At 50.9% G+C, this 18,596-nt stretch overlaps 1 protein-coding gene across 8 annotated transcripts in view; it reads left to right on the top strand.

Moving 5' to 3' along the window:
* The window catches only part of STIMATE (STIM activating enhancer), a 62,056-nt gene that overhangs the window by 25,849 nt on the left and 17,611 nt on the right, over positions 1 to 18,596 (top strand). For all 8 annotated transcript variants that reach the window (XM_059939906.1, XM_059939907.1, XM_059939902.1 and 5 more), the window contains exons 2-4: positions 10,870 to 10,918; positions 13,407 to 13,502; positions 16,868 to 16,989. In XM_059939906.1, coding sequence (XP_059795889.1) covers positions 10,870 to 10,918; positions 13,407 to 13,502; positions 16,868 to 16,989 — 267 coding nt within the window. The remainder of the gene's footprint in view (positions 1 to 10,869; positions 10,919 to 13,406; positions 13,503 to 16,867; positions 16,990 to 18,596) is intronic.

The following is an 18,596-nucleotide window of genomic DNA, read 5'->3' as shown; positions in this document are numbered from 1 at the left end:
AGTGCAGGCCAGAAGGAGATTTGGAACCAGAAGTACAGTGATATAACAACTAATGATCTTGGTTGTATTCAGATGGTGACATTTTAGATAATTTCACTTTCTTTGGTTTCCAAACTTACCACAATGATTTATAATCTATAAGAAAAAAGAAAGACTTTAGGGAGGCTCTGGATCCACAAATTATAATCAGATGAGTGCTTTCTTGCTGTCTGCAGCTGGGCTTTGCACCTGAGGATGCACTGTTCCTCTAACAGTAGTACCTCTGCTCCTTGCTGTGATGTGCACAGTACTTGCTAAGTATAAAGCACAGTTTTAAATACTCTAAATATATTGTCTTGCTAATGCTGCAGTGAGACGGGTGCTGTAATCTCTCCCACTTTATAGAGAGGCAGATAGAGGCCCAGAAAGGTTAACAACTTTCCCTGGCCCCATGTAAGTTGCTGATGTGAGGTTTTGAGCCCAGAGCTTTGCACACTGAGTGCTAAGGTGTCACCTCCTCTGTCCTGTGACGAAGCCCAGTGTGCTCTGCTCCATTTGTTCGGTCAGTGCCTGCTTCCTTCTAAAAGGTGCTGAGCTGGGTGCGGAGGGTGTAAACACAAATAAGTTAAGGAGGTGTCTGCCTCCTTAACTAAGTGTCTGGCGGGAGAAACAGATCCTTAGTATTGCACGTGAAGTGTTAATCCAGGGGTGTGCATAGGAGACTTTGAGGAGCCAGAGGGAGGGAGGAGGCTTAGCCCAGTTGCAAAGGAGGCATGTCTTAGAGTTGTCTGAACTTAATCTAAGAGTTTTCCAGGAGAAGAAATGTGGAGGCCCTCCCAAGCCAAAGGGACAATGTGAGTGACAGCTAAGTTGGGAGATGCCAGGCCATGGGTACCTTGTTTGCCAACTTGAAAAGTCAAACTTGTGTTCCCTGAGGGATGGGAGGTGGGGTAGACTCTGGAGGCTTCTAAGCAAGGTGTGGCATCTCAGCTCACTCCAGCTGCAGTGTGGAGGTGTTTAAGGGAAGAGAAGCAGAGTCGGGAGGACATGTTGCGGGGAGGAGGTGGGCCCTGACCTCAAGGAGCCTCCTGGGCCCTCTTTGCCCTTGCGGTCCAGCCCTACAAGAACCAGCGTTGTCCTGGATTAGGCTTCCTCAGGTTGGCTGGTGGGGGTGGGGTGGGGGGAGGATGTGTGCGCTGGAATCAGGTAGATGTAGATGCACATGCGGGTTGTACCACTTTTGGCCTTTGGCAGATCCTCTGACCTTATGTGTAAAACAAGGATGATACCTTTCGCGGTTGTTGTGACGATGAGAAGTAACGATGTAAAACCCTGGATTGAATGCCTGATGAAGGGTGGTGGTGAGGCAGCCACACCACTCGCCTGCTACAGCTGCTTTTGTCCCGACATTGACCCTATGACTAGACAGCTGAGGACACTTAGACCCGGAAGAGTTAAGTGACTGGCTTAAAATAATAAGACTTTTGATAAAGCAGGGACTAGATTGCAAACTACCCCCAGCTGGACTGCCTTTAGTCCCTTGTCACAAGGATCACGTGGCTTTTCACTTCTTGAAAAGCAGCCCAGTCTGGGTGTACAACTACCCTAGGCTAGAACTTGGTCACACAGCCGCACCCAGCTGCAGAGGAGGCCGAGGACACAGTCTGCAAGCTACCGAAGGGACTTCCTTAGTAAGAAAGAGAGGGGCCAGTGGGTTTGGGGGGCAACCAGCAGGCTACCTCAGTGTCTTCCTGGAACTTTCTCCCTGCCCTGAAGACACTGAGTACCTCTGGGGTTTTCACACCACTAGGGAGCATTAAGGAGGCTTGGATATTGGGATGATCATTTATAATTTAGGGAAAGTGCAGAAACACTTCTGGGTTCTTCCTAGATTGCTGGTTCCATCAGTGAGGGTGGATTTACTCACCCCCAGGAGTTTCTGTCCTTTGGGATTGGGGTCCTGGGAACACAGAGCCAGCAAGCTGTGGTTTGAGGTCACTGGCCCAGCCAGTACCAGTTACAGAAAGAGGCCTGTCTCAGGTGGCTGGGATTTCACCCCAGCTCCACTACTAAGTACCTGGTGATCCTGGACAAATCAGCTCTTCCCTCCCACTTTCCTCACCCTTTACACCGAGGAGGTTGGCCCCTCAAGGACCCTTCTGGCTCTGACTCAGATTCCAAACTGCCTAGTTTATGAACTGATCCCCAGCTGGCACGGGTGGGGGCTGCTTGCCATTTGCCCCGGTAAACAGTCTGTTACCCTCGACAGGAAGCCTCTGTTGCATGAGCCACTGAACCGTGGTACAGCTTGAGAAATGAGGCCATCAGAGTGTCGTCCTGGTCAGCAGCCTGTCACTGGGCAGAAGGCTCTAAAACTCTGGGTTTTTTTCTGGCTATAGGTCATTGGAAGGAGAGGGTTTGCCCCCAGGGCTGAACAAGAAAGCATGAGCTCATAGTCTCTGGAGCTCCCCCACCCCAGGGGGTGGAAACCTGCTCACTTCCCGAGGCCTGAGATCTCACACAGGGACTGGTGAAGAGCCTGTGACTCATTTCCATAGACTGTGATGTGGCACCATCCAGGGTGTCTTCTGTTGTATCACTTTGTGAAATGCCAGATGCTAAAGTGGCTGCTGTGTGGTCTGTGATCACCTTCTAGCGTCAAGATTACACTTTAGCAGTAAGAATGTGAATGTTCCACACGTTTCATATTGTAATTGAATTGCCTTGGTGGATTTTCATGGCAAAGAGAAGCTGTCTGCCAAGAAGCCTACCCGGGTTCATGAGCCCCTTCCTGTACTGTATCCGCAGCAGGGGTGATTTTACACCCTCATCATGCTGGTTTGGGAAGTGCCGTCAGATGAAGAGGGGCTCAAAGGACTGCTACCTCCTGGTAACCACGTCTTATGAAGCCCAGTTTACCCCGTTGTTATTCAGGCTTGAGCCCTGCTTTCTCTTCACCAGACAGTCAGGAGCCTCTTACTGCCCCTTACATGCGTCTAACTCTGCTTCTCTCAGGGTGCGCCTGGCACGGACATGGCTCTCTTAAATTGTGTGGTTTAATTTCTAAACAGTTGTGCTTTTTATGACTCGGTTTCTAAGTAGGACTGCAGCTGCTTTGAGGAAATTATTTCCCTTCCAATTCCTGTGATTTGACTTGCAGTGCCACCTCTTATGTCTTCTTCCTTGTGATATAAAAGGAAAGACCCCTGTATAAAATCCCAGCTCTCTTCCTCCACTCAGCAAGTCCCTGGGGCATCAACTGGGCGAGGCTCCAAGGAGGACAGGGAAGTGGATTGCCAGGAACCTGCCCTCTAGGTGCTGACTCAGAGAGGTGTGTGCAGAACCAAGTGATGAGGTTGCCGGTGTGAAACAGGTAGAATCTGATCACCCATACCGCCTTCCTGTTGTGTGGCACCAAAACCACAAAACTTCTGGAAGAGTGAGCGCTATGCCCTGGTACCCTCAGGGGAGGCTGTGAGCCGAGGCCCAGAGCAGGTGGGCAGAGAGGAGGGCAGGTGGGAGTCTTGCCAACCTCACTTGAGCTGCTTCCTGGGCGCCCACGTGCCTTGATGAGTGCACTCTACAGCCATGCTGAGGCTGCGTTTCAGTGATCACATTGTCAAAGCAAAAAGTTTCATTAATACACGGTGCTGGCAGGGATGTGGGGAAAGGGCACTTGTATGGGTTGCTGCAGCCTCTTTGGAGGGCAGTGTGACAAAGTCAGCTGCACATAAGCTTTGATGCAACAAGTCTTCCACTAGGAATTTACCCACACAGGCAGAGATGGCACATGGCAGGGACATTCGCTGCAGTGGTGCTTGTAGAATGACTCAGAGATGACATTACCATGCCACGGGCTACCACATAGCCTCTAATCCAACAGGTAGAGTCACGTGTACAGTAGGTGAAGCTCCAGGGGGTTTTCAAGGAGAGCAGGAAGGGTCCGACTCTGTGAAGTCTGCGACCATCTGTCTGTCTCTTTAAAAAGACATCTGTCCATCTTTATACTCGCCTGGCACATCTTTGGAAGGACACACAAGATCCAGGTGACAGTGGTTGGCCTTGAGAAGGGAAACAGAGGGACTGGGATTTCAGATGGAAGGGAGTGTTCTGAATTCTGAATTGTTTTGTTTTGTTTTAAGAAAAAGTAAAGGGGGGCTTCCTTGGTGGCGCAGTGGTTAAGAATCCACCTGCCAATGTAGGGGACATGGGTTCGAGCCCTGGTCCAGGAAGATCCCACATGCCGTGGAGCAACTAAGCCCGTGTGCCACAACTACTGAGCCTGCACTCTACAGCCCACGTACCACAACTGCTGAGCCTACGTGCCGCAACTGCTGAAGCCCAGGCGCCTAGAGCCCGTGCTCCACAGCAAGAGAAGCCACCACAATGAGAAGCCTGTGCACCGCAACAAAGAGTAGCCCCCGCTCACCACAACTGGAGAAAGCCCTTGCACAGCAACCAAGACCCAACACAGCCAAAAATAAATAAATTAAATTAACTAAATAAAAAAGAAGAGAAAAAGTAAAGGGAATTACCTGGTGGTCCAGTGGTTAGGACTCTGTGCTTTCACTGCTGAGGGCCCGGGGTTCAATCCCTGGTCAGGGAGATCCCGTAAGCAATGCGGGCACGGCCAAGAAAACAAAAACAAAAAAAACAGTAAAAGTAAAAAAAATTGCCTAATTAGTTTTTTAGGGACGCCATAACAAATAATCACAAACTTCTTGGCTTAACAAAAGAAATTTATTCTCTCACAGTCCTGGAAGCCCAAAGTCCAGAATCAAGGTGTCAGTGGGGCCATACCCCCTCCACTGGCTCTAGGGGGGAGTATCCTTGCCTCTTCTACTTCTGGTGGCTTCAGAGGTTCCTAGGCTCCTGTCTTCACAAGGCCTTCTTCTTCTCCGCTCTTCTCTCTCATAAGGGTACTTGTAATTAGACTTAGGGACCCCCCCCACCCCCCGTTAATTGAGGATTATCTCTTCTCAAGACCTTTAACTCAATTACATCTGCAAAGACCCTTTTTCCAAGTAAGGTCACATTCACAGGTATTGAGGATGAAGATTTGGACGTACCTTTTTGAGGACCACTCTTCAGTTGCCAGTCACATTTGGAGTGGGGGGAACTTAGCTGTATGTTGCTTACAGTAGACCCACGTTAAATATAAAGTTGAAAGAAAGGAGATTGAAAAAGATGTACCCTACAAGTTCTAACCAAAATAACGTACTCTCTGGATTTTATACACTCTCCGTATATTTACCTCTTCCAAAAGATGTATTTTAATTCAAAAATGAGTTAGATTGGAAAAGAAGGGAGCTGTGTTTCAGGCAAGTTAAATGATGTGCAGTGTAATTACACTGAAAGTTCCTTGAGGGCAGGGACTGTGTTTGTGTTATGCATTTTAGTATCCCCAGCACAGAGTAAGTGCTGGCTGTGGGTGGGATGGGGAGGGGAATGGGTGGGCAGGTGGGTGGGTAAGGCGACTGGGAAGAGTGGGGGCAGGGAAGCCTGTGAAGAGGCAGTCTCATTAGCATGGGAAAGCAGTCATGAGGACCTGGACTAGTTCAGTGGTAGAAATGGGGAAAGGGACACATCCAGAAGACTCCTCAATTGAAGAGTTGTTGGGGGAGATTGACAGAGTCAGGGGAGGAGAATATGGAGGCCCCAGAGGTGAGGAGACTTCCATTCTATGCAGAAACGGGGAAGCCAGGCAGGACTGGCAGGGTGGGCAGGAGACACGACTCTGCGGGACCAGGCTGCACTTGGAGGGTCACTGGGGGTCAGGGCTGGGGGAAGAGGCTGATGAACCCTTGGCATAGAAACTCAGAGGGGGTGCTTCTCCCCAAGGGTCAAGCAGAGGAAGGAGGGCCTGTGGAGGGAGGAGAGAGCCATTGGGAGGTAGAAGGGAGCCACAGAGGAACACTCAGAACATGGGGGGATTCCTAGAACCCTTCTAGAACCCTGAGCTGCCTGCAGGCGCAAGAGGGAGGCTGGTGTGGAGAGGTCAGGTTGCAGCTGGCAGACCCTAGGTCACACGCTTCTCAGAGATCAGGACCAGGATGGGGTGGCTGAGCCCCAGGACTGGGAAGAGTGGACACAAAGGGGAGGAGAGGGAAGACGGTCCAGGACAGGGCCTGCAGGGTGTGGTTTGCTTTCCTGAGCACGTGTTCTGTGCCAGCTGCTTCCACCTGTTTTCTCTTGTTTAATTTTGAGGTCAACCTGCTAGATCATAGAGGCCCCCCTCCTTTTTTTCTTTTTACATAAAGTCACATAGTAGCAGAGGACTCACAGCACGTCTCTCTGGCTATTGGCCACTACTCCTTTTCTGGCGATGGGGCCCCACGCCTGTCTCTGGGATGTGTGTGCATGAAGGCAGACAACCTGCTGGGAGCCCCCCCGAGGGCTGCGCGCCCCAACGGCCCCCTTGTCTGTCCCCCATTCTCTACCCCACCCACCCACCCCTTCTTTGTCCCACGAGGGCCTCTCTTAGGCGCTGCTCCATCAACCTTGGGTTCCAGCTCCAGTGTCGCGGAGTGTCAGGAGCCTGACCTACCCTTGAGGTGTGCCTGCTTCCCCTCCACTAGCCCTCCGGCCTCAGGGGACGTTGGTGGATACGTTAGAAAGGATGGATTGCCCTTTGCTTTGCCCTCTTGCGCCGTCTGAGTTCTCTCCACCCTGTGGAAGCACCAGGAATTGAGAAAAGATCGGTTGTCCGAGGGCTGAGCCTGAATCACTCTCTGGAGCTTCCGAGGGAGCAGTGCCACAGCCCCGTGGGGAACAGGCCTGTTTGGGAACAGTTACCTGGCTTGTCGTCCATCAGGGACCCGGAGGCAGCTCCTCATCTCTTACCTGCAGAGAAGTCTTGTGTCTCCCCAGTTTCCCACCTCTCACCACCACCAAACCAGAACCAGAAGTGCAGTGGAACAGTGTAAGTTCCCAGCTCTGGAGTCGTCCTGCACTGTTCTCTTCCTCTCACACCGCCCCCCCATCCACCCTGTCAGCAAGTCCTGTCAGCTTAGTGTTGAAGATACAGCCAGGATCCCACCTCCTGTCGTCCTCTCCTGCTGCTAGCTGGCTAAGCCACCACTGCCTCGCGGTGGGTTCTCATACTGGTCTCCCTGAAGGCTGCTCGGCACAGCAGCAGAGGTGAGCCTATTCGACTGTAGGTCACAGCCGTCCTGCCCTGCAGCTGCCCCCTCGTCACTGCAGGCAAAGGGGAGCCTTTGCTCCCTGGGCCACAAGGCCTGGGAGGCCTGACCTCATGTCCCATACTCCCGCCTATCCCTGGCCTCTGCCTGACGGCTATTCCGCAGACACGGGTGATTCTCACTGACTGATGCTCACCTTCCGGGCCTCCTCATCTGTCCCTGCAAACCCACTTCCCAGGCCCCTGCGCTCCTTTCCTACTTTCCTGTCCCTTGTTGCTACCTGACATGCTCTGTGTTTACTCCTCTCTCCCCCCTTGAATGTAAGGAAGGTGGGGGTTTTGTCTATTTCGTCTCCTGCTGAACTGGCCCCATAGCACAGCAGGCCCCTCAATAACACATGGCTGGGTGAACGGGATCTTCTGTTCTTTTCCAAATTAGATCTAGAGTAGCTTTCTTAATGCTTCTTCTTCCTTTAATTAAAAAAAAGAAAAAATAGATTTTTGACTCATATAGTCTAGGGAAAGGGGGTAGGACATGGAGAGGGAGAAGGCAGGAGCCACACGTCTGCTCTTCAGAAGAATCTGAATCCACTCTGAGTCCCGTGTACGGCGCTCCCGCGCATGGACAGCCTGCACACACCCTTCCTCTCCCTTTCCTGAACCAGAGCCCAGCTGTGAGTCACATCACTTCTCCCCATGTCCCACTTTGCTGCATTAATACAAGTCTGACACAGGCTTGTCTTTTTTTTTTGAAATAAAAACAATATGAACATGGAAGAATGTTTAAACCATTCAGAATGATATAAAAAGTCTATGGGTCCCCTGACCCATAATTCCTTTCATCAAAGGAAGCCTTTGTTAACAGTCACTTACATATCCTAGGGAAAAAACCCCTGCGTAATACCACCATAAATATGTATTCTTTAAAAATGGGTCTGAACAGAATCATGGTAGGCATGTTATTCTGCAGTTTGTTAATATAATTTGGAAGTCTTCCCATATTAATCCATGCAGATCTACCTTGTTTCTAGTAACTGCATGGTGTTGCCTCGTACTGTGATGTATATACCCGACCCCACATTGATGGTTTCTTCCTGGGTTCTTGTTATGACAGTATTACAGTGAAGACCTATATACATCTTGGCATGTGCTGCAGTAAGACCTGTGCAACACGTACCTGGCAGTGCACTGCAGGTTAAGGGGTGTGGGTATTAACAGTTTTGATAGATATTGCCGGATTGCCCTCTGAATGCTCGCACTGGTTCATTCTTCTAGAGTGTGTTTTCTTCCCAACTTTTTATTACAAAAAATGTTAGACCTAAAAAAAAGTCTAAATAAATTTAATGAATACACAAATGTCCTTCATCTAGGTTTATCAATTACTGTGTTGCCACATGTATTGGTGTGCTAAGGCTGCCATAACAAAGTGTAGAATGGGTGTATTAAACAACAGAAATTTATTTCCTCACAGTTCTGGAGGCTGCAAGTCCCAGGTCAAGGTGTCAGCAGGTTTGGTTTCTCCTGAGGCCTCTCTCCTTGGCTTGCAGGTGGCTCTCTTCTCACTGTGTCCTCACATGGTCACCCCTCAGTCTATGTGTGTGTCCTAATCTCCTTTTTTTATAAGGACACCAGTCATGGTGGATTAGGGCCCACCCATGGACCTTGTTTTACTTTTATTACCTCTTTAAGACCCTGTCTGCAAGTAGTCACATTCTGCGGTCCTGGGGGTTAGGACTTCTTCATGTGAATTAGGGGGGTGGGAGGAGGAATACAATTTGGCCCATAACACCATATTTGCTTCTCTTATTGTATATTATATTAATATAATTATAAATATTTATTATATAATTACTTATATTTGTTGTAGTTATCCTTTATAATTATAGTGTAATTATTTATAATTACATTATAAGTTATACCATTTATAATATATTTATTATATATAATTATCATAAATAATGTAGAATTTTCCCCCTAAACCACTTGAAAGTAAATTGTACCCATTCTGGTACTTTAGCATGTATCTCCTAAGAATGAGGACATTCTTCTTGGGTTATGTTTTGGTGTCCTTTATTTTATGCTGATGGGGACAGACTCCCCTGAGGGGAAGAACACGTGAGCAGGAGGTGCTCTGGCCCTGCCTGTGGGCTTTCCCTCCAGATGGCTTGTCCTGGCCCAGCTCCCTCCGCATCTCCTTCCTGAGCCCCCAGCCCCTCAGACCAGAGGATGCTTGCAGAACCTCTGGGCCTCCCTCAACTCCAGACTCTTTGGCCTTGTTGATGTTTTGGATCTGTCATGTGTCAATGGGATGAGAGCCCTCCTCACAATTTCACCTGCTTTTTGGTCTCTCTGTCAAAATGTCTCTAAACACCAGACATTTCATTTCTGTGCATAGACAGTCCTTGCTTTGCAAACCAGGGGCTGCCTGTATTTATTTAGAGAAGTGGGGCTTATTGATTGGGCACCCGTTTCTCTCTCCCTGCCTTCCTCTTCCTGCATCCTCATTGCAGCTTGGGGCTCTGCCAGAAGTCTGTTCTTGCCTGCTACTGTCGTGTCTGTTTCTTCCTCGGTACTTTTGTGTGGGAGAACATCACACATGCGGCACTTGCATTGTTTGTTTTAGTAGATAGAGTCGTTGTGGAAATAAGTCTGCCTAGGGCTTCAGTGGAGGACAAGACACTTAGAACTTTTTTGTTTCCTTCAGTGTAAATGGTTATGTCTCAGACCCACCCGAGGTGAAGATGTCAGTCTGGGGAGCCCTTTGCCATTCGACATGGTCAGGCTGTTGCTGAATGAGCGTCCCGCCTCCACTGTCCTGTGCTGGGAGTGCCACTGCCTGGTGCTGGGACACAACCAGCGTCCTTGCTCAGTCCTCTCCACCCCCAGAAACCCACCATCTACACAATTCAGAGCCGCTTTTCCGCCATTCCCACCGTTTCTTTGCCTCTGCTTAGGTCTCTTCCCTGGCTTTTCCTTCCCAGCAGGATTCATTCCAGACTCCTTGGCCTGACACTCAGGACGCTGCTCAACCTGTCTCCCTTGTTACCTGCTATATTAAAGCCAAATCAAATTATGCCACACACACTCTGTCACGTCATGTCCTTGTACCTGTCAGCTCATGGTGTGTGCTCTGTCCAGAACGGCTGTTCTCTCCCCTCCCTGGTCCGTTTGCTAGCCTCGTCCCCAGTCCCCAGGACTGGGCTTGGCCACCTTCCTGACTGGTGCCCTTCCTCCAGGCAGGCAGGCGGGCTCCCGCCTTCACTCTGCCTCAGACTTATCTGTTCTCGAGCACTCGCCACCCTTGTGGGTACGTGTCTGCCCTCCTCTACAGCTGCCTCTGCCTTTGTCTCCACAGCGCCTGGCTTGGAGCAGGTACTCTGTGAACGTTTGGGTGGGTGGGCAGATGGATGGATTTGTCGTTGGATCCTGAACTTAGAAGTAGCTACATTCCCCTTTGCGGTTTCCAGTCCCTGTCTGAGAGACCCTTGTCACAAAGAAGAAAATACAATTTTCCACATGCTGTGAGGAGCCATTCTTCCTAAGTAGACAGTTCAGAAGAGTCTCTACTGGTCCGTAGCAACAGGGCCTCTGAGACCTTCATGGCTTCTTGCACATCATCCCATGTTAAAGAGCAAGTACCCTGACTCAGTGGTTTAAACACTGAGTGTGCTGAGAACCCCCAGCTTGTTAAATGCACTTCGCTTCCTTATCACTGTAGAAAGGTACTGAATATCTGTCTTTTCTTTCAGTCAAACGCTTCAGAGAACCAAAGCATGAAAGACGTCCTTGGAGGATATGGTGCGTATTTAAATATTAACTCATTCCTAGAATGCTTTTGACTATTTGGGTTTTTTTGGGGGGGCGGGGCATGGAATGTGAGCAATTATACATAACATAAAGTGTTGAAATCCATTAGTCCAGTTAATCATCAGGAACTGTGTATAATATGAAAGCACTTCTGTTTCTCCAGATAACTGTTGAGCCCACTATAGGGCTAGTGACAGCCAGATGGTGGCGATTCTGTCATAACTGCTGTCTAGTTTTAGGAGGTGGAAGCTGATACAGATGTATCAGTCCATGCTGCAGGCTTTGTTAGTTATGTCTGCCTGTTGTTGGACTATGTTAAATCTTTGGACTCTCTATGCGTAAGCAAAAAAATAATCTAAATTTGGAGATAAGTCAGATGTACCATGTAAATGCCCCTCTCCCCAAAACTAGTCTTTCTTAGTCCCAGGATGACCTTGTGGCAGCAGTTTTTCCGTCATAGAAATGGTGGTTAAAGGTTCAGACATAGCTTCCAAAGACAAAACTCAAAAAAAATAAATCACTTAGAAGGAGACAGCCAGCTCCTCAGGACAACATAATGCCCTCAAGAAGCCATCTTTCAGGGGCTTCCCTGGTGGCGCAGTGGTTGAGAATCTGCCTGCTAATGGAGGGGACACGGGTTCAAGTCCTGGTCTGGGAAGATCCCACATGCCGCGGAGCAACTAGGCCCGTGAGCCACAACTACTGAGCCTGCGCGTCAGGAGCCTGTGCTCCGCAACAAGAGAGGCCGCGATAGTGAGAGGCCCGCGCACCGCGATGAAGAGTGGCCCCCACTTGCCACAACTAGAGAAAGCCCTCACACAGAAACGAAGACCCAGCACAGCCAAAAATAAATTAATTAATTAATTTAAAAAATAAAAAAGGAAATCAGGCTTTAAAAAAAAAAAAAAAGAAGGGCTTTCCTGGTGGCGCAGTGGTTGAGAATCTGCCTGCCAATGCAGGGGACACGGGTTCGAGCCCTGGTCTGGGAAGATCCCACATGCTGCGGAGCAACTGGGCCCGTGAGCCACAACTACTGAGCCTGCGCGTCTGGAGCCTGTGCTCCGCAACAAGAGAGGCTGCGAGAATGAGAGGCCCGCGCACCGCGATGAAGAGTGACCCCCGCTTGCCACAACTAGAGAAAGCCCTCGCACAGAAACGAAGACCCAACACGCCATAAATAAATAATTCTTTAAAAAAAAAAAAAAAAAAAAAAAGAAGCCGTCTTCCTTGTACCTGTCCTAACGATAGCTACTTTCCCTCCAGAGGAAACTTCCGATAAATCTCTGTGATAAAGGCCCCTTAATAAAATTATAAGCATATTCTTGATTGATCTTCAGTGCATTATTTCTCAGTGTTGATAATTCGTTTTTATTTTCCACCAGTCGGTTTCTCTCAAGTCTGGGTATCTAGCTTGGGTGGGGGACCTGGGGGAATGTGGAGTTGGGTTTTACACACAATCCCCTTTGGCAGCTCCTACTTTGCCATGATTTTAGGAAATGATTTTCAAGCCTCAGTTGCAGGGTTGGTCTGGATAATCTCTAAGGTCTGTTCCAGCCCTGAGACCCATGCCTGTGTGCCCCTTTATCACCCCCGTCAGTGGCCTGGCCCAATTCTGAATGCCCAGCCTGGGAGGCCAAGAGAGGCGACCATAATCCAAAGGTTCCTCGACCACGGACTGTGAGTGGTCCCCAGGTGTTCACGGCCGAGGAGAAACTGAGGGCCCACGTTATCTCCACAGTGCTCCTGCCACCTGTCCCAAAGACTACCAACTTTGTTTTTTCTTTTCTGAAACTCCTGTCCTCTAGTCCAAGGGTTGGCAAGCTGTAGCCCGCAGGCCCAATCTGACTGCTGTCTGTCTCCATAAATAAAGTGTCAGTGGGTCGCTAGTGACCGGCTGCTCTTACAGTGCAGCAGCAGAGTGCGTAGTTGCTGCAGAGGACGATGGCCCGCAGCCTAAAATATCTACTCTCAGACCCTTTACAGAAAAGTTTGTCTGCCCCAGACGAGCCCGTTGTTTAAGCGGCAACAGCTGAAGGTTGTTTAGGGTTCCAGAGGCAGTGCTGGATGAGTGCAAGTCTCGTTAAGCTTGCACATCATTCAGCTTGTGTGTGAAGTCGGTTGGGAGCTCTTTAAAGTAGAGGCACCTCGGACCCCATCCAGAGCTGTGTTCAGGCATTTTGTTTTGAAGTAACAAAAATGAAAAAGTGAAAACACACATTTTAAACGTGTTTCGTGTGTTTAAATCTGTGTTATTAATCAGTGGCCTTTCAGGGATGCAGTGTTATGGTTTTGAAAGGGGGCTGAAACGCCAAGCCTGAGTTAGTCCCAGTGTCCCAGGAAGAGGTGACTAGTAACTGGAAGTTTGGGGTCTCCCCAGTGGCTTTTTTCTTTTTTTCCTGTTGCAGACTTATCATTTTCCCCAAATTGGTTATTACCTTCCTGTCAGAGTGATAACAAGTGCTCATTCTATTTTGTACAGGTTTTTAGACACTTCCAAACAAGCCATAGGAATGCTGTTCATCCACTTTGCAAATGTATACCTAGCAGATCTCACTGAAGAGGACCCTTGCTCACTGTAAGTGGCCCATATTTGAGTGCAAACATCACCTGCCCCTCCATGCCTTGCTTTCTGCTGCCAGTCATGTTCCCTCTAGCTTGGGGAGGGGGCAACTCCCCTTCGTCTCTGTGCTCATCTGAGAGATTGCTGTGTGCGTGCTGGGTGTTAGGGTTTTGCCCAGTGACAGTTGCCCTGTGCTCTGGCTTTCTGCTAGTCAACCTAAGTTCTGTCCCTTGGCCTTCTAGTGCCCTTGTGTCTCCCAGTTTCCAAGCAGCCCCTGGCAGAGCAGCATAATGCCCCGAAGGAGTGTCTGTGCTGGAGCAGTACACATAGGGGCTTCTCTGTGGTGTCAGCCATTCAGGGTCAAAGCCATTGTTGACCATTCGTTGACCATCATTGACCTCTTTGACCTGAAGACCATGGGTGGTTCTGCCTTGTCAGTGCAGGCAGTGTGCCTTCCACACAGCCCCCAGAGCTGTCTGCCTAAAACCCCAGTTGGGCCATGATACCTGTCCTCCTTGCTGACAGCACCCGAACAGTGCCACTCTTAGCAGATGGAGTAGAAGAGGGTGCTCCCCTTCCCTGTCCTGGCTCCATCTGCTTCCTTCCTCGCTCAAACTTAGTGCTCCAGCCATGCTGGGCTGCTCCTGGTGGCCCTCAACCCCACCAGCTGTCTCCTGCTTCTCTGCCTTTGCTCGCACTGCCCTCTGCCTGGAATGCCCCCCAGCCCTGCCATGCCTCTGAGGGAGAGTGGGGTGGAGGGCTGGTGAGTCCCTTGCCAAGAGGTTCAGTGTATATTTAAGACCATTTGGACTGGAAGATTCCTTTAAGCTTCTCTTGTTTGGTGACTGTGTAGTTTTGAGATTTAGTTCAGGTCCCGATTCAGAAGGAGGTTGTAAAGTCTTCCCTCCCCAGGGTTTTTTACCTTAAGACCTGGATAGGTTGTAATCTGTTAGGGTGTAGTCCCACAGCAGGGGACTGGAAGGGCGATCCTCCCATAGGGGAGTTGGTTAGGAAAGGGCCTTGTCCTTCTAACCCTTGAGCCCAGCAGCAAGCTTGCGTCATCCTCTGGCGGATTGTCTTGGTTGGCCGGGATATGCTGAGAGCCAGCTGCTCACCCTGGAGGCACTGGGGTGAGGAACCCTGTCTCCTGGTGTCGCCTTGGTCACTGGTGGACTTTGACAAACTGAATCACAGCTGGGATGGAGAGGGGACTGCTGACAGATCTCGAGTGCTTAGCCAGAGGAGAAAAGGCCCAAAATGGAGTTAGGTGTGGTGAAAAGAGCCCTTGAATGGGAGGCCAATCAGCGAGAAGGCAGCTCAACTTCCCTGAGCCTCTGTTTCCTCATCCAGATCCCCAGGATCACCATGAAGGTTTCATGAGATGATGAGTACATGCAACGTTGGAAGTCATAGAGGCACTTGCCAATGAAGATGTTAATAGCTCAATCAGAGGATATTGTCATTAAAACATAGGAAAGACATGTGAGCTCCAGCAGTCAGTTGAACAGCTGTTGGGGGGAGACTAGGCAGGCAGAGCAGGCCTTGCCCCACAGAGTGGAGAGGTCCTGGCCTGTGGAAGAGCAAGTGCTGCAGCAGGATCCATTCCAGCCCCATCATCCGTGAATAGCCCTGTGACTCTTTACAAATGAGGGAAAGGTTGGGCTGGACCTGCGGCATCTTGGTACTCTACAGACCTAGAAGGGAAGCCAGTCAGTTCAGGGAGAGGAGAAATGTACGAACAGAGGAGGGTGAACAACTTCCTGTGGCTGCAGGGGTGCCCCGTGCTGGGGATACTGCTCTGGGTGGGAGTTTGGCTTTTGTGACATCCGAGGAGCTCTGATTCTAACGGCACATTTGTGTAGCACTTAATACGTGGCAGGCACTGTTCACGTACGTTGACTCGTTTGATCCTCATAACAGCCCTGCAATATAGATACTTGGATTATCCTCATTTACAGTTAGAGAACTGAGGCACAGAGAGATTTATATAACTTAATTGAGTTCACACAGCTCAAGAGTGATGGAGCGGGGATTTGAACTGAGCCAGTCTGGCTCTGGGACCCACAGGATACCCTGTTGGCTGCCAGTCTCACCTGTGTTGAGTACAGAGTCTAGAGCTTTCTGTCTTTATTCCCAAGGCCTGGCACACAGTAGGCTTGAATCAATGTTTGGTTAGGGGTGAATGAACTAATGCCTGCATGTGTATCAGTTTCTCTTGATATTTTCAGGATGGGTCCCAGATGTCAGAACCACTTGAAACCAATGCAGTTTAAGCATCTGAGAGCAGCTTTAGCCTAGGGCCAGAGCTCAGCTGTGAACTTGGAGAAACTGCCTGGGAAGCAGTCGCTATGCCTTCTCTGGTCTGTGGTCTGAGAGTGACCCCTTGTGATTTTAAAGAGGAAGGGCAGGCAGGAAGAACAGGCCGTCCCCTCCCTCTGGTTTTCTCACCACTCCAGGGCACTGGCAGCCGCCCCCTTCCCCCCTCAGCACATGCTCCCTAGGTTTCAGAGTGCTGTGCATGTCACTGAGGCCGCTGAGGCTGGGCCTAGGGGTTGGGGCCATGGGCCTGCATAAAATGTCTCAAGCCTGAGCAACTCAGCAGTGCCGCAGTTGGTCTGTGGTATCCGGAGCTTCCCTAGGGGGGTTTCCTAGCCATGTGGCATCTGGAGGGCGAGCACCTGACCCCGTGACTGCTTGTCTCCTGCTTTGTCTGGAGAGCTGCAGCCTGTGTTCAGGGCCCTCGAGGGAAGGCCAGTGAGCCAGGGGCCTTTTCTTGGTGAGGGAAGGGGTGTGTGTCAGACAGATGGAAACAGACCCCACAAGAACGAGAGGTCAGGGTGGGCATGCTCTACTGACCCCCCTCTCCTTCCTCCATCAGCTTGCCTTTTCCATGGGAGGTTAAGCTCTCTCTTTAGAAATATTTACTTGTGCTTGCTTCCATGGCAGGCTCTGAAGCACAGGGATGAGCAAGGGCCACGTGGCCCTGCCCTCTTTGGTCTAGGAAACCCCGGGGCCATTTCCTGAACTCTGCTGCAGCAGCACTGTCTCGAGGCCTCGTTTCTGTTTTCCTACCGGCCTCCTTGGCTGCTTCCAGGCACTCTGTCCCAGTCTTCGTTTGGCAGGAACACTTGAGGGCTTTCGAGTTTCTTGGTCGCTCCTCCACCCACTTTGAGCAGTGCAGTGTCCCGGGGCGTGAGGCCTTCCTGGGCTCCCGGAGGTGAGCCCTGCAGCCTCTTGCACAGGCACACTGGAGGCTCCCACCTCCCAGAACAGGACCAAACAGTGCTGGGTCCCCAGCCTTGACCTTGGCCCGGGAAGCACGTGGGCCCAGCTCCCTGGGTAGTGTTTCCTGGTGGTGCCACTGTGCCCTCTCCTCACAGGTACCTCATCAACTTCCTCCTGGACGCCACCGTGGGCATGCTGCTTATCTACATGGGCGTGCGCGCCGTCAGCGTCTTGGTGGAGTGGCAGCAGTGGGAGTCCCTGCGTTTTGGCGAATATGGTAACGTACCACGGACGCTAGCCAGGGCTGTGGAGGGGGCTTCCTAGAGGGGGCTCTGCTCCTTGCCCCATACAGCCCTCCAGGCCAGTGGGTTCGAAGAAGGTTCAAGAGCTGGTGACTTTGTCCTCTGTGTGGTGGAGAGGCTTGTTCTGGAGCCTGAGCTCCAACCTCCTGCCACATGCCCGAGGCAGGTGGGTGCCTGCTTTGCTGCCTAGGCTACTAGGAGACAGGAGACACCCTAGAGGCAGGGAGGGGCACAGCCCTCAACTGCAGGGGTGTAAGGCCACCTCACTCTGCCACATTTCCCACCAGGCTCATACCACCTGCCCACCTCACTAGAGAGATGGGAGGCGGCTCTCAGTTTGGGAGTTGCCCCTCTTTTTGCTGCATGTCTGTGCTTGTCCTGTCACTGGGCCATTCCACTACTGGGTCTCACAAGGTCAGGACTGGAGTGTCCATCCCCCCACCCCGGGGCCAAGTCACCTTGCTGACCGTGGGCTGCCCCCACCCCAGCATCTGGCATGTACGGTCACCAGGGACACCAGGTGAATCCTCAACTCACAGAGACACAGCTTGAAGCAGGTGACCTGGGGATGCTGACCCAGCTTTGACCCACTCCATCTTGTCACACCCCGTGGGATACAGCCTGGGTAGGAAGCTGCCTTCATGCTGGCTCCGGGCACAAATGCAGTGCCTTTTACTTGGTACCCCCAGAGAAACAGCTGGATGTGCCCTCAGCGGGGCTGCTGGTGAGAGGGGCTTCTTTGGGCCTTGCCCCACTCTGGGGATTTAGCTGTCTCCCACCTTCACAGCAGGCCTTGCTGTCTGGAGCCAGGAGCTCCCATTCATGGGAACAACATCAGTGGCGTCTTTGCCATGAGAGGGGCACGTGGGACAAGAAGGAGGGATTCTGTGATGGAACGACGGTGGGATTCTGGATCCCACTCTCCTTTCCTGGTCACACCTCCCAAAGAGCTCATGGCTCTGGGCCCGATGGCCGCTCACTCCTACATGGCTGAAGACTCACAAGGGACTGACATTTAAAAGGGGAGCCGGTTCGTGGAGCTGGCTGTGAGTGCCTTGGGTATTTCTAGAAATCTTAAGTAATTGTTTGTCTCCATTGATGGGAGATGAGCTCAGGGGAGGGCTTTTCTTAGCCTTGTTACTTGATGCCTGATGAATCACTGACTTAAGATAGTGTCCAACACACAGCGTCTGCCCCTATGTCTCCAGGGAAGGCTGCAGAGAAGCTCCAAGTCATTGACTTCTCAACTTGGAGGATGGAAATGGACCACAGCACACATGGACCAAAGCAACATCATCCTCATTTATAGGATAGGCATCCACAGGGGTTGAGTGACACAGGAAGCTCACCCAGACAGTGCACAGCTTGGAGGGCCTCTTGGCTACTACACTGGGATATGCAGTCCTCCCACCATCTCCAAGAGCAGTGCTCATAGCTTCTTCTTTGCTGTTAAGATCCATTCTGGAAGGCAGGGCTTTCGACTCAACTGTAGCTGAGCAGTGCTATGAGAGAGCCACTCATAGCCAGTCATGCCGCTCTGTGACCTGGGAGTGGAGGCCAAGTCTGGTCCTGATACGCTGGA

The sequence above is a fragment of the Balaenoptera ricei genome, chromosome 11 (assembly GCF_028023285.1).
Source record: "Balaenoptera ricei isolate mBalRic1 chromosome 11, mBalRic1.hap2, whole genome shotgun sequence".
NCBI classification, from domain to species: domain Eukaryota; kingdom Metazoa; phylum Chordata; class Mammalia; order Artiodactyla; family Balaenopteridae; genus Balaenoptera; species Balaenoptera ricei.
Note: the sequence above shows the minus strand (reverse complement) of the source record. Positions and strands in the feature narration are given on the sequence as shown.